General features: G+C 39.5%; 1 protein-coding gene across 1 annotated transcript; it reads left to right on the top strand.

The window, feature by feature from the left end:
- Positions 1–14086: 14086 nt before the first annotated feature.
- lpl (lipoprotein lipase) lies at positions 14087–21783 on the top strand. Its single transcript, XM_022194294.2, has 10 exons — positions 14087–14336; positions 15130–15335; positions 15737–15916; positions 16508–16619; positions 17232–17474; positions 17997–18239; positions 18817–18937; positions 19132–19314; positions 19401–19508; positions 20570–21783. Exons 1-10 carry the CDS (start codon positions 14237–14239, stop codon positions 20619–20621), a joined length of 1548 nt encoding a protein of 515 aa, XP_022049986.2. The 5' UTR covers positions 14087–14236; the 3' UTR covers positions 20622–21783.
- The last annotated feature ends 3723 nt before the right edge of the window (positions 21784–25506 follow it).

The raw sequence follows: 25506 nt of genomic DNA on the forward strand, positions 1-25506 counted from the left end.
TATTTCCTCAAGCAACAATTTAGCGGTATTATAAAAAGATGACCCATGCATGTATTTTATATTTATTGTGCAATAAGAAAGGCTTTAGAGTGTGGGATGAGACCTTAACCTCTGTGCTTCAAACTCATAAGCCAGAGCGGGCAGCTGTTGTACTCATCACCTATAACTGGTACCAGATTTGGCTCCTTCTTCAAAACGTAAAAAAAGAAAGGAACTCTGACTTCATTGGTATTATCTCAAAGTTCCCTTTCTACAAATAGAGTTCCTGTATTTCAGCGGATGCTTTCCGCCCCCGAGCCCCTGAAGATCATGTGAAGTTAAGTGTTGAGGGTGACTGACGGCATTTTGCTGGAAAAGTACCTAACATGAGGCCGTTTGGAGTCATTCAAGGATGTTTGTTCCCTCGAAATGGGAATTCAGCAACGTTACTGCAACAAGAACTTCCAAAAATAGTGTAATTGATATGATGTGTGACATTTTTATCTGATGCTATAAGAAAATCTGGCAGCAAATGTAAAAAAAAATTGTGAAAATATCAGCAAATATCGGTAAGATAATGATATTTTTAGCAGATTTAATTACAGTAAAATTGCAATTTTGTGGTCACACACGTAAAAGAATGAACTATTTGAAAAAAAAAAAAAAAAAAAAAAGACTTTTAATTGCGGACATCACTTACAGTTTTGGCTTCTTTTATTTTTATTACCATGTGTGTTAACAAGAAAATGTAGATGTTTGTTCAACTTAGAACATTTTTTAGCACTTTTTCAATCCTTAATATCCAGAATTCTTTTTTCAAAGAACAGCATAAATCTGTAAAAGTAACTTTTCTGCTTTAAATACACTAAAAATATGTAATTTTATGGAGTTTTTATGGAGTTTTGGCCTCATTTTAAGTAACTGACATGTAAATAAATCTGTTTTTTTTCTGTAATTTTACCAGTTATGACCTATAATTTGATAAACAGGGCCAATCTGGAAAATAAAGTTACACTTTTTAATCATTTTCAATTTTAAAAAGTTGACATTTGTCATTTTTTACAGTGTACATTTTTATATTATACAATAAATCAGTTAACTGGACTGAAAATTCCCCATTAAATTAAAAATAAAAGCCTGAAGTGTTCCTGTCTTGACTGTTCAACAAATATTTTACCCAAACCTACTTAGTTACATTTTATTGGTTTGTGTACTTCATTGGTACTAAATAAATAAGTTTAAATATAAATCATATTTCTTTAAATCTAACATCATTTGGCGTAAATCTGTGAGCTGGAAATTTCTTCCTTTTTTATCTTTTTGTCCACTAGAGGGGGTTATTCAGTCAAAGATTAAACCTCAAACCGGTCATTTCTTTTTCTGTTTTAGTCTTTTTTTGTTTAAATGTTATATTTGCCAGTTGGCACTAAGTGCAACTGTAAAAACAGCCTGAATACCAAAAATTACATCACACCGAGACGTGATTAAAACTCTTGCAGATATGAATGGCAGCAGGAAAAAAATGGGAACAGATGACAGAAGACACAACTAGTGGGTAAAAGGATAAAACCAGGACATGCACCGAGGCCTCTCCTCCACTGCAAACAGTCCGCCAGATGTGGAGCGAACGGCTTAGATCAACATGAAAACACCTGCTGGGAGGAGGAGAACAGCCGCTAGAAGCTCTGACACCTCACAGATGTAAAACAGAAATATTCAAGAAGCTCTGAGGTCAGTGTTGAAGGAATGCACTGATCCTTAGTGTCAGCCCCGTGCTGTGAAACATCATTTACACACATTCTTGGCCTTAAAGTGACCATTTTCTCCGATGTCTGTCCTAAACAGTCTTTCGTGTGTTTGTTATTTCTCGTTTTTTACTTCATTTGTTACCTGCAGCTGCAAATGTGTAACTCAAATGCTTCAGTGAATCCATAAGAAGAGGAAATCTCAACAAGGAGATGTCTCCTAGTTTTGTGGCTTGGCTCATAGAGTATTTGAGTACATTGCATTTAGAGAAGATTCGATTTGAGATTGCTGGGAAACCATCAAATATGGCAACCGTTTCTTGATCACATTACACAATGAGGACCCTCATGACACCTCAGTTATTTTGATTATCTTTATCTGTTTATCTCCATATTATTTTAAAATGTTATTACAGTTATAGATGTCCACAAAAATGTGTCTGAGTACTGATGTTTTGTTTATTTATTTTTTGTTATTATTGTTGTTTTTCCCTTCTATCTTTTTGTTTGTCTGTTTTTTCTTTTCCTCACCTGCTTTGTGCGAAAGGAGTGGGAAGAAAGGGGTATCTGTTCGGGTTTGTTCTGTATATTTGAAAATAAATGAATAAAATATTTAAAATAAAATAAGAAGAGGTAATCTCTGGTTCAAGCTAATGTGTGCTGACACTGATTTGAACTGCAATGTGAAATATTTGGTCTGTTTAGGTCTCTTTTTTTTGGGATTATTCTTTGCCGTTTTTGTCTTTATCAAACATTAGACAGCAGGTGAATGATGTGTGGCATGTATTCGGGTTCCACATTTCATCAGAACCACTAGAATGAGCTGCTTGAATGCACCATGTGCTCTCTGCATCCTCATGGAGGTTCAAAAGCTTTTGAGCAGTTTTCAGTCAAAAAATTTATTTAAAATTTGGATCTTATTCCGTGTTTTTTCCAACTCAAATCGTCTGGAACCTTCTGCTCGATCATTTCTGGGGTGCTTGAAACTTTGTTTTTAATCATAAACTGCAGATATTTAAGACTACATCTGGTGAACTTTAGTTCGATAAATTAAAAACAAAATCTTGGACAGTATTTGATAAATCTAACTGTCTGTTGACACATTTTCAGCACATTTGTTTTTGCGCTTTAAAATTTGAGGCTGTGTTTGGATGACTATATCGCATGGTAACAAAGATAAAAGTCCAAAAATTACATTTAAAAAACACACATATCCTTTTTTTTGTGTTTGGTGAACCATTTTGAAGCTCCATAATCTATCTACTAATGCTGTGTTTTTGGGTACAACTTGTCATACCTGCTCAGACAGTTATGAAAATCCAATGAAAGCAACAATTTTTTTTCATTTTTGTAACCACATATTTCACATTTTAAAGTGTTCTGTATGTTTTATTTTGTATTATTGTAACTTGCAGCTACATGTGGTTCAGAAAATATCATTAGCTCACTCTGACCTATGTTTTTTTTTTTAATTTGCCTCCAAGATGTAATTTTTCATGACAGTTTAATTATTTTTCATATTTCAGCTCAGCCTTAATGAGTGATTATTTGATCTACTTGTCAAATATTACAGATTTTCAATGTACGAAAAACAGCAAAAACGTCTGAAAGTAAGTCGATGAGCAGCATCAAGCTAAATTTCACGTACAACTTTACAAATATCCATACTTGGTGCCCTGAAAATTTTGGGCAGATCAAAGACAGTCGAGCAGAAACAGCTCTAAAACTGTTTTGATGTGAGATGAAATGACCCGTTGATCCGAACACGCCATCGACTGCTGTGCTCTGCAGCCTTCATGTTACAAACAAGGCTCCACGTATGGTTCATGATGGTGTGTTCAGCTGCAGCAGATTATCTGAAGTCTGCAGCAGGTGCTCCGGGCACGCCTTCGTCCTGCACGTAGAAAGAAACAAACACACATCATGTCACACAGCAGGTTTTCAGGGAGATCTTCTGCAGCGTCTGACTTCCTTCAGAGCTTCTGGTCCCTGAAGCAGGATCAGTTCACGTGAGATAAAATAAAGCAACGCAACGCTCATCAGCATGTTGGTCTGAAAAGCTCCAGACCTGAGACCACCGTCGATGGATCCACCAGGAGCTGAGAGGAGAGCAACAGTTCAGCCTGAAAGGAGAAAGCTGCAGATTTCCAGTTTCATGCTTTTGAGTACTCTTTCTTTGGTTAAAAAAAACAATCTGAAATTTTACTATTTTCTTTTCCTTATTTTTGAGCATTTTTTTCAGAATGCATGAAAATGTTACTGTATCAAAAAGTAGCTAAAATAAATACACTGTGACATTACATTTAACTGTAACTGCAAATTATTAAAATCTTCATTTTTAAAGATTTTTTAAATGATTCGCTTAAAAAGATATTTGCAAATTTATCATAATTTTCCATTTTTTTATTATTATTTTTTATTAAGCAGTTTAAATTTAATGCTGTAAACATGTTGCTAAAATTTGATGCAATCAGTGTCAGTTACCAGAAAGGAAGCTTTGGTTCTGTAACGTTAAAGAGCATCATTTTAGATTTTTTAATCTGTTTTTTTATCCTTAAAAATGTTTTTGCAAATGATTTTATTGCAGTAGGCAGATATTTGTTAAATCTGACCCACACTGTTAAAAAGGCTCTTAGAAATTTTATGCTGTTTTTCAGATTTTTTTAAAAATTCTCTTTTTAAATGCATAAAAATATCATTGTATCAAAAAAAATGTCAAAAACACACTTTGAAATTACACGGAAAATAACCTTAAAATCTTTTAACTGTGCATTATTATAAAATTTTAATTTGTTTAAGAAAATGTTTTAAATTCTTGACATAGAGATGCTGCAAGTTTATCATAATTGCACTTTTTTATTAAATAGCTGAAACTATTAACTTCAAGTGTAATGATGTAAACATGTTCCTAAAATAAGATACAATCAGTGTCATTCTGTAGCGTCCGATGCTTCATATTAGATTTATAATTTGTTTTTTGATCTATAAAAAGGTTTCTGCTCTTAATTTTTTCTGGGAGATCGCACATATTTGAGAAGAGACAATGCAAATCCTTCATCTGGCTCACATCGAGTCGGCTCAGTTTTGAAACCTCGGACTTCTGAGAATCATCCGAGCAGAACGTTCAGAGCTCACAGGAGGCTGCTGGACAGTGGCACAAGAGGAATGATGCAAAACGAACCTCCAGCCAGCCAAAAAGCTGAGACAGCACTAATGAAAAGATGATGAACCCTCACCAAGAGGTTTCCTTTAAGCTTCTGTCAATCTAAGCTGCAGGAAGGAACAAAAAAGTGAACAAATCCTGCAAAAAAATTAAAAATCCCACCTGACCAGGCATGCCTAATGTCATTAAAACAGAATACTGCTCGCTGTTTTTCCAGTTAAATCAAACTAATATTGCTTTAATAATCTGCTAGTAAATATGCAGATGCCCAGTTGTCCACATGTGCAGCCTCAGGTCACCTCTTCACCCTCAGACGCTGGAATCTTCTGGAGAAGTTATGAAACTTCTTCTCTCTTGAGTTGAGACATCAGCGGCTTCAGAAACTCCCCATCAGACCAGACCGGCGTGCTCATCGCCTGCCTTTAAACAGGCTGAACATTAACGTGGACAAAACATGGAGTACTTCTGGTCTGCTGCATTCCCCTCATAACCCTCCGATAAACCACCCACACAAAACAGCTTATGTCATGAAATTTGTGGCTTTTCACTGAGAACTATCTGTTTTTACAACTTGAAAAACGATTCAAAATTCAACGTATTTAGACACAGCTTGTTTTTGTAACATATTTTTCTCCATCTTCTGGGAAGTTAGATAAGATTCCAGCACATAAACAACACACCTTTACACACATATACACACAGTCATGTCATGAATCAGTTTCCTCGTTAAACTGCCGCCACAAGTGTTTAGCGCAGCCTCTTCATGTCAGCCTTGAAAAGAGGAATAAAATACCGCCTTCCCTCTACACACACACAAGTCTTTCTGCTGCTCTTTTATTACTTTATTGCTGCTATAGTAAGTGAGTCGTAAAAGATTAAACTCCCACTGAGGAGCCTCTTTTCTTTCTTTCTTGCTCTGCAGAATCAGCGCTCTAATGGATTTCTGAACAGGCAATTAAACTGAGTGTGACGATAGTTTAGCCTCATTTCACACTGCACTCGTGGCTTTAAAGCTAAATAGAAAAGCTCTAATTAGCTGAGTTTATTAAAGGTCTTTTTAGCTCCTGTTGTGTTTGGAAGGAGACGGCAGTGAACTTTAATGGAAACATCGCGATAAAGGAGAACAAAATGTCAATGAAAACAGTTAAAAAGTGGCCTTGCATGTGCAGAGATGTGCTTTGCATGTAGTGAGGAAGTTAGATATCAGTTATTTTGTGTAGTTTAATGCACACATGCTGCTATTTTGCATGCAGATTTTAGGTTGTATTGGGTCATGTTGGCGACAGAAATCTGCAAACAGAGTGAAGAAGAAAAGGGACTTCAGTTTTGCTGTTTCATGTCATTTCATGAACTTTAGTAGTTTCTGTAAATGTAAACATCTTTCATTAAACATTGAAAAGGCAAAAAAAAAACAAGAAAATCTGTTTTTATTATAGAATATATATTTATGTCTGGGGCTGCACAGTGTGGTAGTGGTTAGCACTTTCGCCTTGCAGCAAGAAGATCCCTGGTTCGAATCCCGGGGTGGGCCTGGGATCTTTCTGCATGGAGTTTGCATGTTCTCCCTGTGCATGTGTGGGTTTTCTCTGGGTACTCCGGCTTCCTCCCACAGTCCAAAAACATGCTGAGGTTAATTGGTTACTCTAAATTGCCCGTAGGTGTGGGTGTGAGTGTGATTGTTTGTCTGTATATGTAGCCCTGTGACAGACTGGTGACCTGTCCAGGGTGTCCCCTGCCTTCACCCAAAATCAGCTGGGATAGACTCCAGCACCCCCCATGACCCAAGTGAGGATAAAGCGGTGTATAGAGGATGGATGGATGGATGTTTATGTCTGAGCTGCACAGAGGATTAGTGGTTAGTCCTGTTGCCTTGCAGCTAGGAGACCCCCGTTTGTGTCCCGGCCTTTCTGGGAACTTTCTGCATGGAGTTTGCATGTTCTCCCTGTGCATGCGTGGGTTTTCTCTGCCTTCCAAAAACATGCTGAGGTTAATTGGTTACTCTAAATTGTCCGTAGGTGTGAATGTGAGTGTGATTGTTTGTCTCTATATGTAGCCCTGTGACAGACTTACCTGTCCAGGTGTCCCCTGCCTTTACCCAAAATCAGCTGGGATAGGCTCCAGCCCCCAAATGAGGATTAAGCGGTGCATAGGCAATGGATGGACGGATGTTTGTGTTTATTCTTATACTAGAGGACATGTTACATCGGTATTTTTCACTCTTATGTAAAATCTGTGCAATATAGATAAACTGTGCAAATATTATGATTTCTGTCAGTATTTCTAGTCATGAAAGAATCTGTGCAATACCACTAACATGCACTGCTGTTATGTGACGACCAACGTCTGTCTGTGTGTCAGCAACATCACTCAAAAACAGACTAACGGATTGGGATCAAATTTTCATGAAGGTCAGAAATGACACAAGGACCAAGTGATTAGATTTTGGCAGTGATGCAGCTTAAAGTCTGGATCCACGTAGTTGTTAAATATTTCTGTATTGTTGCCAGATAGCAGCATGGTGTCACTGTAACCATGACAACAAGTGAACACTACATCAGCTGCCTGCTGATGATCACGATTGTGATCCTACTACTAATCCACTGTTGCTGACTTATCAGGACTTATCCATCGGAAATCATACAAGGAACAATTGATTACATTGTGGGGGTGTTTCTGAGTCCCATCAATTCCTGCCGCCCGCTACGTATTCAGGTCACGTGGTTCGGTATCCGTACATAACGTACACACGCCTGTACTCAGTGCAAGGTCATTTTGTTTGTGGATACATCTATATTAACTGGCCTCATTCTATGCTGCCCTGATTTCTGCCACAAATTTTTTCAAGATTTCAGTTGTCGGAAATGATACGTCTGAGCAGTTTTGGCCGAGTACTGCGCTGTCTTTGTTGTTATGCTTTGGTTTACTTTTATTTATACACTACGTTTCCTAAATGCTTCTCTTTATCTTATCTTATGTTCATGAGATGCTTCTTTTCTGCATTTTTCAGTACTTTTTGGTGCAACAGCTGCTGGAATTTAACTGTTTTCCTGCAACTTACTTGAAGAATCTGCAGCCACATCTGGTGTGTGCTGGCTGTACGTTGAACAGCCTCCTCAGTGTCGACTCCACATACCGTATACCCGTGGCGTAGCCGCTCAGAAACCCAAGGGGCCCCCACAGATTTTCTCACCGAGAATATGTATGCTGCGTCGAGCTGTGAAACCAAACCCGTTTTCAGTTTTTCCTAGAACCAGCCTTCTCGGTGAGTCATCAGAATGAAGGTTTACGCTTCATTCGGGGTGTGTGTGAAAGTATTGCTCAAAACACAAGTTTACGAGGTTTATGTCTCATTTTTAAGAGCTTAGAAGAAGCTTTACTGACTGTATGTTGTGATCATGAGGGCTTACCTGCAGAGCGTGAGAGTCCCTCTAAACCCTGCAAACAAGTAAACACCAGAGGCCAGAGAGAAAGAAAAACAGGACAGATAAGGACACAGATGGAGCGTATTTGTCGCCCATTTAAATATTTGTGATCAGCTTGGAAACACGCTCGGTCCATGTAATCTTTCAGCAGGAATGCGACACAAATGGTGCAGAACTTTAGCAAAGCTGCACATGGGAAAGCAGCAACAGGAAAGCAAAGGAATTCCTCCCCAGCAGGAAATCTATGCTCTCTCTGCAGTGATCTTTTAATTTCCTCAGCAGCCCTCGGGTTCAAAGCCAAAACTAATTGACTGAATGACATTAAACCGCAACAAGACGCAGGTTTGAAAACTGTGGCGGCCTGTTTTTGCTGCGCTGTCATCACTGTTTACTGCTCCTTCCTCCAGCTGAGTCCTAACAAGCTGCTGAGAAAGCCGGAGTCGGGTCTAAAAATAAACTTGATGTGCACGAGGATGTCGGCCGGGCGTGCCTCATGCAAGATATTTATTCGTCTCTGCCCTGTCGTTTATCTCCGGCGGCCTCCCTCCGGGTCAAGCAGAGAAACCACAGCAGAAGAAGAGATGGAGGCTGAGATGAGAGGCTGAGGGAAAGGCGTTGCTCTTCTGCTAATCACTGGGTTGGGTCTGCTGGTCGGCCATAAGCGTCACCTTCCTGACAATCCCTGGCACACACACAGACAACACACACCTAAACACACGCAGGAATATACACATGTATGCATATATATGAATATGGAAGACAACGAAGGCCACATTTAGACAAAACAAAAGCAGCAGCTAATCACTGAGGGCCAACAGTTTTAGAGCTCAGAAAGCAAATCTTCCATGGATTGTTTTGTTTCTAATCCATGTAAGCTCTTTAAGATCTACGTCTTATTTCAAAGATGCAATACTTGCTTGCAACAAAAATGCAACCTTAAAAGGTGTAATAAAAGCATTAGTGGATCTGAAAAGTTATGTATTTCACATTTTTCAAGTCCTTCATTCATTAAAATTATAAACAATAAGGTAAGCTAAGCCTTTTTTCAATTCAACAGCGAGGAAATTAGCAGTGTTACAGCATCAAAAAGTTGCAAATAAAACAAAAAAGTAGGCTCAAGGGTAGTAAAATAAAGATAAGTAACAAGTATACACAAGTACTGTTGATGTCTTACAGATTCCTCTATATGTAGAACTACGAATTCAGAAAATAACAGGATCGCACAGAATTATTCTATACGTGAGCAAATCTAAAAATTTAAAATTACATTTATTAGCAATTTTATACGTATGAAACCATTAAGTTTGCATAGATTCCTCCATAAGTCGAAAATACTGACATGAAAATGGAGATTTTGTACAGATTCTTTCATGAAAAGTCTTTTAAATGGACAGAATATTCGTAACAAACAGGTTTCAGAAACTCATCTGTATGTTTCAGTCTTACTTACAGCTTTGGAAATAATTATAAACCACTTTTTTCTGCTTTTTTGTGGTTCTTGGTGGAACCATAACATGCTTTTTGCAAAAGGTTGTAAAGAAAAAAAACATCTGCTTTGCTTTCAAACTCTCTTGCTGTTCGTCTTCTTGTCATCAAACTATTTTCTTTTAACAGTCGAGTGATGTTTGACTCAAAACCGTCCTATTGTTGACAGCTTCAATAGCCATATTTTTATCGTAATTAATTTTATGTGCCGAATTATTCTGACTTTTTCTCGTGTTTCATAGAAGACGCTGTACTTTTTATGATAAAGTGCAAACAAAATGTCAGCGTTTTAACACAAACTTTACACTCTACAGTAGAAAACAGTCGTGGTTTTTACAATAATTAGCTGTCTAAATAAGTTTCAGTGGTTAAACACTGCCGACCACAGCTGTCAGTAGTTTCCTGTAATTTCACAGGAACATTTCTTAATGTTTGCTGTTGTTTTTGTTCTGTCCGGTCTAAATAACTCCTCACGCTTTCTCTGTGCCAGCGTTCTTAGCTGTTGATCGAGAACCGGTTCCAGGATGATGATAGTTCAACAGCTGTAGTTAGTACTGGGGTTGTGTTTATCAAACTGTCGGTGCACTGCAGCTTTAAAAGAAAAAAAGAAAGCTCAGTCTTGGCGTTGGCGGCTTATTTCACTTATGTGTCCTCCAGCCTATAAAACACACCATATGGGCATGTTAACAAGGTAGAAAACACTTAAAGAGAGCAGGAGTACGGTTTATTCTCAGTGTTTTTTTTCATTCATTCTGTGGTGAAAATGCTAAAATTTCCTTTATTATCGGCACAGCAACTTGCTTTGAGGCCCCGCAGCTCTTCTAAGAATAAAAACATGACTAAAAAAAGAGTGTTTTTTTTTTACTTTTATGTGAGGTTTGTCTTGCATATATCACATGGAGATATCAAGGGGAGCTCATTACATTGTGAAAGCTTGAAAAATATGTGAATTTTGCAGGGTGGAAGCGAATAAATTCTTCATTTATTTCCAGTAAGTTTCACACAGTCCCTTAGCATCCATCTGCAGCTCTGGTTTGTTTAGACAGATTGAGAAGAATAATATGCCGACGATCTGTATTAACCCCCTGAGTTAAACACACCCTCTGCAGACAGTAGGCTACCATAATATTTTACTGTAAAGGTTTGACATCAGCCTGTGTTTTGATCCGGACAGAACAAAGGTGTGAAATATTGGCACACAGGTGTTTTATGTTATACCATAAAACACAGACGGCACATTTCTCTCATGCCTGAGCGCATCTTCCACGTGGCTTTCATTATTCTGTTGTCTCTCCTCGGTGCCCCTCAGGGCGCTACAAACGGGTTTAACTGCCACCGCTTTGTGACCAAACATCTTGCTTTGATTGTTGCCCACCATGACATAAGGCCGGATGTGCTCTTCATTCCTTTTGTTAACTTTGTAAGCGACGTGAGGGCACGGGCGAGACACTGTGGTGTTATCTCACGTCCAGTTGTGCTTCATCATTGTGTCTCAGTTGCTGATTAGTGGATCCACCAATGAGAGGAGGAGGATCTGGACCACGCCCACTCAGCTCTGGTCTGTCTGCACTGCAAAAACTCAAAATTTTACCAAGTCTGCTTGTCTTATTTTTAGTCAAAATGTCTCATCCCAATTGATTTAAGATAAATTCACTTAACAAGTGACATTTCAGCAAGATGGAGGGACTTGTTTTAAGACAACGCATCTTAAATATCTTGTTAAGTCAAACAATCTGGAAATTATCTTGTTTTAACGATCCTGTCGTCCTACGGGTCAAATTGGCCCATTTTAAAGTTTAAAAATGTGGAAAAAATAGTAATTTTCACAGTGAAAAGTTCCACATTTTCAACATTTTTGGGGAAGTTTTTGAACATTTTTGATGGAAAAAAGAAATGTCAAAAAAATGTTTCTTTAAGAAGAATTCACATAAAAATCAACCAAAATCCAGCGGAATTTCGCTGGATTTTGGTTGATTTTTATGTGAATGTTCTTAAAGAAAATATTAGAAGTTTTACTGAAATATATGTAATCACTTTAATTTTTTTTAGGATTTTTTGGAAGATTTTTATTCATTTATATTAAATATTAAATATTTACAATTTTCATAGATTTTTTATTTTTTTAAATTTTTATTTCTTGCTGAATTTGGGGATTTTTTTATATAAAATTTTTAAGGGAAACCTTTAAGGATTTTTCTTAAGATTTTGCTTTTTTTTTTTTTTAATAAATTTGGAGATTTTTTTTGCAGAATTTCTTAAATTGTTTTTTCAGACAAGGAAACAATATTTTCTGGTGTCATAAATGAGGACAACAGGAGGGTTAAGACAGCTAAGCTTGACAATCCTGGTAAAATAGAGCTTAAAATAAGTTTTCCCAGCTAATTTTAAGATCTCAATATTCTAAATATCACATCTTATTTCAAGAAATCTTACCAAGACGTTTTTCACTTGTTCTATTGAAAGATTTTTTCACTAATTTCAAGGTCAAAGTTCTTTGAAATAAGTCTTTATTCCTTGTTTTGAGAGGGGCATTTTTTTCCAGTGTGAGGGGGCTTTACATGTATGGATGGGTTTTAGATGGAGGGAGTCTGGGTACAAACATGTTAAAGCCCTCCTCTGTTGTCTCAAAAACAGAACCTAAACTTCAAATATTCATAATACAGATGTCAACTGGGATCTGACTCCTTTTTTAATTTTCCTGATGCTACAGATAGAAGTCCACGATAAAAATACAACCCTAGGAGTCTCCTTTTTGGGGCCTGAGAGGATTTATCACAGGATTTGAATCAGATCTAATAAAGAGGAATGATGTTTTTTTAACAGCTACTTTCCAACACTGGACGCTTGATGATCGTCGACGGGAATCTGTGTCTGATTGGACGTTGGATTTCAAACCAACATGACGGCTCGCTTGGTAACTTTTAATACAAAAAGAGTTCATCCAAATGTGTTTCAGAAAACATCTGAGCAATAAACTGCTGAGTCTGCCTTCATTTTTGATTGGCGACGGTTAGTTACAAAAGCTTCACGAGGCGTCAGACCTCAGCTCGACTCTCCTCATTTGCATGAAGCAGCTGAAACACTAACTTCACGTATTTGCATGAAACAGCCGAGGCTGCAACTTCATCAACGGTTTTCTAATCATCAATGAGCCTTTCAACACCATTAGCTAACACAGTGTAGCATCAGAACACAGGAGTGATGGTTGCTGGAAATGTTCCTCTGTACCCCTATGGAGATATTCCATTAAAAACCAGCCGTTTCCACACAGAATAGTTATTTACCACATTAACTATGTCTACACTGTATTCATTAATTTTTTAATGCCATCTTCATTTTTTTAAAAACATGTTGAGCTAAAATACCTCTAAAACAGTTCTTCTGACCTCCTCAGACCTGTAAAATGACCACAGTCCACTAAGAGCAAACCTGGAATGAAAATTAACGATATCTAGTGGTCAAGAGGGGAATTGTATTTCTCTGAAGGCATCGTCGGATTCAAGATTCAAAAGGCTTTATTTGCCACATACAGTATGTGCAGACTGTTCGTCATGGCTGTACATTAACAATAAGACATTATAGAATAATATTCCTGAAAAATAGGAGCAAGTCAGAACGCTATAAATAATAAAGTGAGAGAGATTGTGAAGCTGCATTTAATGTAGAAGAACTGGAAATTAACTACACTTTCCAAGTAGCAATTTAACTGTAAAAGCCTACTATGAGTATATATGAGCATTACATTAGATTTTTAAATATGATCATTACTATTCTTTGTGCATTTCATGTTGTTTGCACCATATTTTAAGCAGAACTGTCCATTCTCGAGTGAATAATTTGCACATTTCTGCAGTCTGTAAACATTTATGACTTTTTATAACCTAAATGTGATCACATTTGCTCTACTTTCAGTGCATTTGGCTCATAACACTTTGTTCCTTTTTAAATCTGTTTTATCCTTTAACAAATCTCTACTTGTCAGCAAACCAAATCTCCACCAAGTAGTGCGAGAACAACCTGATTCTGGTCATATGATGGACTTTGCAGTGAAAATTTGATGCAGTTTTCCTCTGCTTTCCTCAGATTCTAGGAGTTTTGTAGATGTCTGAATGGTGGAACTGCTGGCGGGGTGTAAGTGAAACCTCCTGCAGCTCGGCTCTCCTGGGAGCAGCTTGTGAATGATCTGTTCCCCCTCCTCAGGAACTCTGGGACAAAGTTTACTCTCCGCCCTCGAACCTCCAGCCAATGATCTCAGGATATTCAAATGAGCCACACATAAAGATGACTTGGAGGGGCAACTGTGACAGACCATAAGAAGGTTCACCGTCCAGCCGCAGCTCCTCACCAACGGTTTGACCTGCCAGTGGACTTACAACCAGCAGCCGGAGAGGTTTTTACTTTAAATCCAGGACCTTTAAGAGATCAAATAAAGCCTTAATAATATGGGAAAAGAAAATATTTGCTTTTTGACTGTTTGGATAATTTTGGGAAACATTTTTGGAACTTTTTCCTCAGATCCTGAAACCACCACGTCTGTTTTTGGTAAGAATGAGCAAAAATGATCTTTATTTTATCGTTTTATGTGCATGTGTTTAATAGAGATGCAGCTCTGATGAAGTAAACATATATGCAAGCAGGTAAATTAACGCAGGATGTTCCGTGTTGACCGACAGTAACCCCGTGAAAAGGGTTCAGGTCTGCATCCATTTCACAGCATTCAGCTCCATGTGTGCATGAAGGAAAGCAGCAGCTTCAAGCCTTTTGTCTGAGCACAAGGCAAGAAAAAAAACAACAGCAATGAAAAACTGAGAATTTTAAAAGCACATATGGTCACTTTTTAGTGCACTTTTTTCTAAGCTTCATTACAAAAACAGATAAATCTCTAATATTTAATTAGAAACATATTTTAATCACCTTTTCCACAGTTTTTGAAACTTATTTTCAGGCTACAGAGCTGCTTTTCTGAAAGAACTGGACGGAGCAGCTTTTTTTGAATCCCGTTTGGATAAAAGTAGTCCAGCTTTATTTTTAGAAAATCAGATTTTTTCAACAATATTGTCAGTGATTGGTGAAGTTGAGCTGGTAGAAATTCAGAGGAGACAAAAGGGGGCGACACCGTCATGCTCTATGTCTCTGCTGGCTCCTGATGACCGAGAAAAGCAGCAAGGAGGGTGAAAAAGTTTATAATTTGGTCTCCTGCATAAAGATTTTTGATGAAACAGGACTTCAAACTGCTCCATGATTGCTGTATTAGTGCATAAAACTGGATCTTGTAAAAGAAATGTTGTAAAATGAACTCATCTGCATTTGTCTGACTCTGTTTGTGCTTCCACAGTAAACTCCACTGTCACGGCCACTCCGCTGCCGACCACCACTGAATGGATCACAGACTATACCGACATCGTGTCCAAGTTCTCCCTTCGCACCGTGGACGTCCCAGATGACGACATGTGCTACATCGTGCCTGGGAGGCCCGAAACCATCAAAGAGTGCGAATTCAATCCAGAAACACAGACCTTCATCATAATCCACGGCTGGACGGTACGTCACCCTGAATGCTGCGTTTCCTGTAAAGTTGCTGCAGAAAATCAGATCAAAATCTGATTTCTCCACCCTCAGCTGACATAAAACTGTCCAATGATATGATGGGTAAACGTGAAACACTCAAAGAATGTTGGGAGAAGTCCAAACTGATTAGAAACCATGAAGTATCATGCAGAGAATATGACAATGACTACATTTTCAAGAGGAAACAGGCCGAGTATGTGATATACTATAATGTGATTTAAAGCCAGTCATGCAGCAAAATGTGGACCTGATGATGCCTTGGCTGCTCTCCAGCTCCAGGACACAGAATGAGTGTTAAGGCTGGAATGAATCGCGCCCTCCTGCAGCCGACCTCAGACGTGTGTGTGACCTTGTGTGTGTTTTGTGTTACCCAGGTGACGGGGATGTTTGAGAGCTGGGTGCCGAAGCTGGTGGCGGCTCTGTACGAGCGAGTTCCCACTGCCAACGTGATCGTGGTGGACTGGCTGACCCGAGCCAGCCAGCACTACCCGACCTCTGCAGCCTACACCAAACTAGTCGGCCGAGACGTCGCCAAGTTTGTCTCCTGGTTGCAGGTGAGTGGAGGAGAGTCCCAGCTGGATTTGGCACGTCCTCTTTGTAAACATTCTGCTTTGAGACAACCAAGTTATTACAGCACAGTCTTGTTCTGGCAAAGAAATGACAGAAATATCTGAGATGAGTTGTTGTGATGTAATGCTTTGTGCCCGGCGGTGCTGCTGCGGATATGTTTCCCTAATGGTTATGATTTTAAACCACTATAAAGGCGTTTTATGGCTGCGCCTGTGGCTCACTGCAGCCTCTCTTTACAAGGCTCACTATTTAGTGGAGCACAGGTTTTGTTTGAACCACTTCAAGGCACAAAGGGGCACAAAGGGGCACTGGCATGAGTAATGCTCTCATGACTCCGTCCTTTGTTTACGTGACTTCCCAGGTTTAAAGCTTGCAAAGCACAAAACTACACAAAATAATCCTTGTTGTGGATAAAGTCCCCAACTCCTTTCTTTAGCAGAGTGCTGCTGAGCTTTGCCAGGTACAGACCTCTATTAGCTGTAATCCCTCCAGCGAGTCTGAAGAATTCTCTTTAAACTGTTTCAAGGCGTGCCATACGTCTTTCTGACACTTTTCGTGCATCTCGTCCCTCTCAGAAAGAGCTGCAGCTGCCGTGGGAGAGGCTTCATCTGCTGGGTTACAGTCTGGGAGCACATGTGGCTGGAATTGCCGGAGATCTCACGGACCGTAAAATCAGCAGGATCACAGGTGGGAGAACATCAGCTCGTCTTAACTCTGTCTGCTTACACTGTAGATTAAACAGTCAGTAGAGTGGCCAGCTCTGAGTCACGCTGAGTCTTAAATTAGATAAACCTGCCAGCACATCAGTACAGTTAGAATCACGTGTTTTCACTGTAAATATTATGACCTGCTATTAAATACTCTTATATTTAGTCTCAGGGCCAATGCATGCAAACATACCATAATATACAGGCGTTTTTCTCTGCTCCTGAAAACAACCCAGCACACCAATGAAGCCTAATCTGTTCAGCCGTTACATTCCAGGCCTGCATGTGTGCACGCAGCCAGTCGGTGGGTCCAATCCCGTATTTGTCAGTATGAAGTTTATCCAGCTTTGAAATCTCTCTGACCTGCTTAGAATAATGGTGAGGCCATTAGGAGCCCACGATCACTGCTTTGCATTGTCGCAGAGCTGCACGAGGCGGAAAAACGCTTAAGCAAACACAGGATGCATGTTTGAAAGCCCATTTTCCATTTGCAAATCAGTCCGTAGAGGTGATCTTCCTTCTGCTGCGTCCTCTAGTCTTCAGTGAAGCCACAATGACGAAAAACAAACCCTCCACTCCGTTTTCCACTCAGGCCTGGATCCTGCTGGTCCCACCTTCGAGCACGCCAACGAGCAGAGCATCCTGTCCAGAGACGACGCCCAGTTTGTGGACGTCCTGCACACCAACACCAGGGGCTCCCCGGACCGTAGCATCGGCATCCAGAGACCGGTGGGCCACATCGACATCTACCCCAACGGAGGAAACTTCCAGCCGGGCTGCGACATCCAGAACACCCTGCTGGGGATTGCATCAGCCGGCATCAAGGGCCTCCAAAGTAAGTTGAGATACGCTCTGATTTGAACTTAAATGTTGCACACAGACACACTGCTTCTTGGTATTTTTCACTGAACCGCAGAGTTGTGTAACTTTATGCTCCAACATCATTGAATGAGTTTAATGACACATGCATTCTCCACTTGTCTTCTCTTAGCTGCACCATAAATATACATCTAAGCTCACTTTCATGTGAAACATCTGCACCGACAGCGGAGTAAATCACACAGATCGGTTCCTGAACGTTTACATGCTGTCAGCACACATTCCAATTGTATAGAAGCTTTCAGGGCTGCAGTTAAAGCATGTTTGCCTCCAGTCTAAACACAGACACACAGAGATTAAAGTCCTGCCTGATGTTGTGCCGCTTCACCCCCCCTCCGCTTGTGTTGCAACCGAGCAATGCAGAACTAAGCGAGATCTGCTCTCTGGGTCAGCATTCAGGGACGTCATGTGTGGAAAATGTAAAGAACCGGATTTTTCACGGTTTTGTCATCTGAGACGTTGGATTTCTGTGCTGCAGATATGGACCAGCTTGTGAAATGTTCCCACGAGCGCTCCATCCACCTGTTCATCGACTCCCTGCTGAACGTCCAGCAGCAGAGCATGGTCTACCGCTGCAACTCCAAGGAGGCCTTCAACAAGGGGCTGTGCCTCAGCTGCAGGAAGAACCGGTGCAACACGCTGGGCTACAACATCACCAAGGTCCGCACGGCCCGCAGCACAAAGATGTACCTCAAGACTCGCGAGATGATGCCGTACAAAGGTAAACAACAAGGAAAAGAGTTCATAAAGGGAATCTGGTACTTTCACAAGCTCTGTTCTCCTGCAGTGCAAAAACAGATGAAACACAGCTAACTCCTGTAGAAAAATCTGTCTGGATTTATGCGATTTGCTGAGAATTACCGGGAGTTGAGCTAATTCATGCGCATGCCTAATTAAAGTAATCCTCGGTGTGCCAGCTAATGCTTAATGTCAGCACACATGTACAGCAAGCAGCCAAAGGTCACGAGAAGAGGAGGTCAGGGGTATTTTGGTGGCTGGAGGGTATGCTGAGGTAACCTGACGCTGCTGCATGTCATGCACCAGCAATGGAAAAATACATCCAGCACAGAGTTATTGTTTCACAGTCTGCACAAGATGTTTTTTAAGGAGATGCAGAGGCAGGTGTAGAGTGATGTTTGAGGGTCTGAATGAAGCCAGCAAGCTCCAATCTGTGTTTAAATGCAGCTTTGTAAGAGTCACATGAAGACAGATAAACATCAAGGCTTTTCTGGAGTTAAGCAGTGGTGGGAATTCAAAGAGAGGCTGTGTAAAGCGTGCAAAAATGTGTGTTTCCACAGTTTTCCACTACCAAGTGAAGGCCCATTTCTTCAGCAAAGATAAACTGAGCTTCACCGAGCAGCCGATGAAGATTTCACTGTACGGAACCCACGGAGAGAAGGAGGGCATCTCATTTGTCCTGTAAGTTCATGAAGCTGTGCATTTTCTCATGAATCCACCGGTCACACAGACATGCATGCGTAGATTACAAGAAACCACCTTCCACCTATCGTGATTCTAAGTAAGGAGCAGAACGTCTCTTTTGTCACACTTCTGAGCACACACATGCCAGAGATGCCTTTATGAATGACGTTTCTCTTCCTTTTTCCCTGCAGACCGGTGCTCAACGATAACTCCACTCTGTCCTTCCTCATCACCACCGACGTGGACATCGGAGACCTGATGATCGTGAAGCTGCGCTGGGAGAAAGACGCCATCATCAGCTGGTCCAGCTGGTGGGGCAGCAGCGAGTTCCAGATCCGGAAACTTCGCATCAAGTCCGGGGAGACTCAGTCCAAGTAGGTTCTTAGTCGACACAGTCTTATGTCTGTTAACGTTTGGCTGGAACTTTAAGCAATGGTTGCTTTTCTCTGTTTGATTGCAGGGTGATCTTCAGTGCAAAGGAGGGAGAGTTTGCTAACCTTGTCAGGGGAGGAGAAGAGGCAGAGTTTGTCAAGTCAAAAGAAGACAACTTGAGCCGTAAAGAAAAACTGTAAGTCGCTCAGAAACATTTTCTAGCTTAAATAAAATCCTTCAGTTGAACATGAAAATGGCTCAGTGAATGTGGAGCGAGGAAAAGAGATCTGCAACCTCCCTCACCAAAGTAGATAAATGAGGAGGAAATGAATACATCTAACCTCAACTACAGAAATGCACACATAGATTTTGCCGACAAATATCCAGAAATACCTTCACAATCTTTTGCAACATGCACTTATCTTGTCATATCATGCCTGATATATATTTCTCATATAACAGGCGATAAATGATGAGGCAAGAGTATAGTTGAAGAATTTGATGCATTTCTCGGTTTAAATTACTGAATTGTTGCACCTAACAGAATTACATTTGGCTGCTATACATCTATATGTGGTTAAAATAAATTTGAAATGGTTATTATAAAAACACGTGCACTAGATATTAAACAGTTTCTTCTAGTGACTACAAGAACCCAGTGAGGATCCTGTGAACCCTGTACTGTATTAACCAAAGCAGATAACATTATTAATAATGAGTTTGCAAAGTGCTTTGACAGACAGGCCAGAAAAGGAAGAGAAAAATTCAACAGATAGCTAGTTAGCCAGAACAAAATGGAATAAAACTCTGATTAGTAAAGCATGCTAAATGCAAAAAAAGAGAATTTCAGTGTAACTAAATTAATAGGACAACAACTGATATAAATACATTAAGTGTGAAAGAGGCGACTTCACATGAATGCAAATCTATTAAAAATGGGTTTAAACAAGTGATTTGAAGAAGATTCTGCAGCGTCAAAAACTGAGGGGTTCTTATATTAAAACTTTGACTTTGGAACATTTAGAAAAGCCTCACCTGAAGATCTGAGGCTGCAAACTGGCTCATACAGGGGTCAGTGTTTCTGTTATGTAGCTAGGAGCCAGATCCTGATAAGATTTAAATGGGAGTGGTAAAATAAATTCTAAAATAAACAGAGCGAGAAGGAGGAGGGAAGCCAGGATTCATGTGATGTGATGCCGTGTTTTAAAAGCTGCTTATTTCCAATTAACTATTCATTTTGTTTTCTCTTCTTTCCAGGATGCACAAGCTGAAAATGCAGGGGAGTCTTTTTGAGCAGAACGACGCTTAAAGTTGCACTTGAACGTCACGCACATCATCCATCTGTACAATCCTCCACAGCCAAAGATGGAAGCAAACACTGGGAAAGCCTTCTGCAAATGACTGGACCCCTAATGGACGCCGTGCTTTTTCCCCCCCCTCATCATCTCCCAGCGCTACCAACACAACCGCAACACAAAGCCACCGGTTTTTTGTTACGATGATGTGCTTCAGTATTTTCTTCTCACCTTCAGTAGCTTTTGCTGCTTTGTAATCATCGTTTATGCTTTTGTATCCTATATGTACTGTTTATACCCATATATTTTGAACTGATGTGCTTGGTGCCTATGTGAGCTTGGATTATTGTTTATGTTAATGTATACATGATTCAGAGTGACAGGCATAGTTCAGGCACATCTTTGTTTGTTTTTTAAACGTGCAAAGTGATCATTTGTGTGCCCAATCTTTACTTAACCACTAATTGCCAACAATCAACAGGGACCAAAGAAGCATTTTACTGTCTACTGAACGGAGAATAACCGTGGCCTTTGTAAATACCTTTAATCAGTATCTTCTTAAATATGAGTTATGTGCTAATATCTGATCTCTGGAAGCCTTGGCTGTTCTTTGATTGCGTTTGGTTATTGTATCACAGGTCACTTTAAAAAAGGCTCTCTGTCCCCTGCAGCCATTTAGATGTTAAGGTCATTAAGATTGTACTCCACTAGGGAAATCCATTCTCTAGTTTTCGCGATTTTTTTTGTATTGAAAATCAACTTTTCAAATGTTCCAGTGCTCCTTTATTTTCAGTTTACCTCATCCAATAAGCTCAGTCCTCAAAAAGCCCTTTTATTACACTGAGGTCAAACATCTAACAAAACCACAACATTCAATCCTTTGTAATTGGTGTTGGACTGACCTACACGATATCCATAATACGTCACGTTGTATTTATTGATTGTACATTTATATATTTGTATATGAAGCTGTAATATATTTTGGCAGGCTTCCGTTGTCGTCTGTATTTTTATAAGTGAAGCATTTTGTGTTTCTATGCACGAGGCTTTGGAGGGATCGATCAAATTGGCCTCCATGCCAGCTGCATGGACTTTTGTGAAGTGAAATGCAGTGCACTGTCTGAAGAAAGAGCCCAGGATGTTTGAATAAAGAAATAAACCCCCATAATCACCATATTCCTCACTGCTCAAGTTGCTTTTAAATATTAACAAGATTGTGGACCTGTGCTGGAGTTGTTGCTCAACATTTTGTAGATGAGAAACATCACTGTTCATTGAAAGACGTGAACAATTATGGCAGTGTGACTCCTATAATTCTGACTCTTCTACGATGGAATCATTGAAATCCTATCTGTATCTTTGTCACACACACAAAAACGATCTTCTGCAAATATGACAAAATCTGCTGGGTTAAAATATGCGTACGGCAACTTGAATGATCAGTTTTGGTGGTCTAGAAAGCAGTGTTAATCAGAATTTCTTACTGACATGACTTTTTGGTAGTGATTACGATTGACTACAGCTGCTGACTCCATTGAGCCAGTTTAAATAAGTCCATCTGATCCACTGATTAGACTCGGCCACAAACACTACAGTGGGAAAGTCTGAGGAGATTAGCAAACATCAGAAAATGAAATTCATTGACTTGAACAAATCAGGAAAGTCACTTGAAAGCCATTTCAAAGCAGCCACAGATCCCAAAATCAAACAAGTTCATGGTCTGGTTGTGTTACTGTTACCATCAGGAAGAAAACACAAACCATTACCTGCTGAGAAGAGACAGTTGGTCAGGATGGTCAAGAAGCAACCAAGAGTCATTTAAAAAGCAGCTCTGCAATGAATGATAGGCTGCTAGATCACACCAGCCAGTCTCTACAGTGTTTTACATCAGCATGAGCTAAGAGGCTCCATGAAGAAGGAGGTTCTTGAAGGAGAACCTTAAAGCTCCACTGAAGTTTGCTGCATGGAGAAAGAAAAGGATATCTGGAGGAAAGTTCTGTGATGAGATGGAATAAAAACTGAGCAGAAATATGTCTGGAGGAGAGAAGGCGAGGTTTTTAACCCCAAGAACACCAAACCTACTGTGAAGCACGGTGGTGGCAGTATTATGGTTACTGGAATTGGTGCTTTACACAGAATAAATGAAATGATGAAGGAGGAGTCCAGAAGAAACTAAAATCATCAGCCAGAAGGTTGATCTTGGAAACAGTTGGGTGTTCAACAAGACAACGACCCGAACATACATCAGTATGGTGAAGAAATGGTTAAATCAGGATAGAATTAAAGTCTTCGTGAAGTCCTGAATTAATCACCATCAAGAACCTGTGGGCTGTGATGAAGAAACAAGTCTGTGCCAGAAAGGAAGCGTGTTCAGTAGGAGGTCATCGGAAACTCCAAACTGTTTTTATATACACATGGTCTTTACAAATGTATGTAAACTCTTGTCCACCACTGTACCTCCACATCTGTTCATTAATGCAAACTGGTTTCATGAACGTGGCAATGCAGCAGATCTAAATCCAACACAATAATTTTGGGCAGCAGGAGAACAAAACATGAATGTGTAGCTAACAAATCTGCAAAAATCACGTGATGCAATCAAGTCAGCATGGAGCAGAATCTCCAGGGAAGGTTTCCAACGGCTTGTGGACACCAAAGACTCAAGTATAGGGAGGTCATATCCAATATTAGTTTGCTTTTCCAACTAAAGTTAGTGTATTTCTGTGTTTAATGCCCTCTATAGTAGGTCTTGAACTAATCCCAGTAGATACATACTATATCTTCAATGTACAGTCATACATTGCGTAACACTGGACCACTTCCAATATTTGATTTGTTTACACTGTTACATGAACATTTTGTCCTTTCCTTTCCCATATATATGAGAAATAAATTGAATAGAATTTACTGAATATGAGAGAAAACACATGCAGCTCTTCACCTCCTGGAAATAGAGTTTTATGAAGTCATAAACTGCAGAGTTGTGTCGTAACAATAAAAACCACCAGCTACAAGTAAAAATCACATGTGAAAAAAAACCCCACTGCTCAGCTTGATACCAGCATATGTATCTAAAGGGCCCCTGTGGTATTTTACCTCATTTACATACATACAATGCTTCCCACCAGAACACAGAGTACAGTATGTCTCCTTAAAGTCTGAGAAATGTCTTTTTCTCATAGTACATCTTCAAAGCCTTTTAATGTATCGTTACATGCCAGGATCATTTTAACTTTTCTTTATGTTAATGTAAAACATGTATTTTATTTGGTTAACCAGGACGGAACACATCAATGTCATTGTTTGAGCTGAAAATGAAATTTGGTTCCATCATGAAGTATCTTGACTACTCATGGGTGGACTGCTGGGGAATTTGGTCCACACATTCCTGGTCCCCAGAGGATGAATCTTTGCAGTTTCAGTAATGATTTCATACCAGTGGCATGTTTTGAAGTCAGTAAACCACTCTAATATCAACACATCCTGGTACACTGAGCTATCGATATCTGTGCCGTAGATGACAGTCAGAAGGAGTCAAAGCTGTCTTGATGGCCTCCCTCATTATTTCTTGCACTAAGCAGATATATGTGTGTTTTATAAACCAGAAATTTCTTTATGACGGATTAAATTCTCCCCCAAAGGATGTTCAGCTTAGAAATTTCTGTGAGTACACAAGCTAGATAGCTTGAAATGCTTTAAAGGGTATCTTCCATCTCAAAAGTTCTTCTCTTACACTTTGTTCTAAACCTTCTTGGTTATTTGAATCCGTTATGTCACTGAATTTTAATATAAATGATAATATAGTTACAGTAAAGTCATAACTTCTGTCATCGACCTATCATTTCCAAAATAATTAGCAATAATCAAATCGCTTTTTGAAAAAGGTCTAAAAAAAATACTTTGTGTGTTAGCTTACATTTATATAACAATTAGCACCAAACACCATACTATAAGAAAAGGTTTATAACGCTTAAATAACAAGTTTGTATTGATCAAAAACACTCAGGGAAGATGCCCCTTTTCCAGATTTTACATTTACTTTTGAACTAACAAATATCTAGTCTGTTACAGTTTTATTAGCTTCTAGTTTTGTGCTATCATATTGAAATTGAATATATTCTGTATATAGATTTTAAAAGATAAAAAGTGTACTTAAGGTGGGCATCTAGTGCCAGTTATAATTCAGATTATCTCAAGATGCTTTACAGAGCTCATATGCCTGAAACCCCAGAGCAAGCCCTAAGACAACAGTGGCAAGAAAATGCTCCCTTTTATATCTTAAAAAAAACACTGTATTTGATGTGTACAACAATGGTGGACTATTATGACGACAGTAGGTATGATAATCCACTAATTCTGTAGGAGCACAAGAGACTTAATGTTTGCTGTAATTAGATGGGGATAAAATATGTTTATATATCTACAGACCTTCATAATGACTCAAAAAATCTCTGCATATCAAAAATAATCCTATATCATGCATCACTACCATCGACTACGCTAACGTCGTACTGATGTGCTAACAATAGCATTAGCTTGTGTCCAGTACAAAGCTCAGTCTGATGTACACAGATTTCTAAACACCACTTTCTGCATCCACATCTGTACGAAGCTGCTGGTTTCTTGGTAAAAACAAAGCTTTGAGTGCTGCTACCAGAGGTCATGAGCCTGATTCCTTAAGCAGGTTGTTATTGATCCTCTGTGGCTCCTTGTAGCTTATAACCATGCTGACTTCACCCTCCATGTTTTTATAGTACAGGATTATAGCTGGTTGTTATCACTAAGCCAGCTTTGCTTAAAAATTCAAAACACATTACGCAACACTGAAACAATCCACACTGAGATAAAGCGTGGGGTATCTGTGATTCCTCGAGTGTGTGGATTAGTTCCAGCGAAACC

Source organism: Acanthochromis polyacanthus, chromosome 4 (assembly GCF_021347895.1).
Source record: "Acanthochromis polyacanthus isolate Apoly-LR-REF ecotype Palm Island chromosome 4, KAUST_Apoly_ChrSc, whole genome shotgun sequence".
NCBI classification, from domain to species: Eukaryota; Metazoa; Chordata; class Actinopteri; family Pomacentridae; genus Acanthochromis; species Acanthochromis polyacanthus.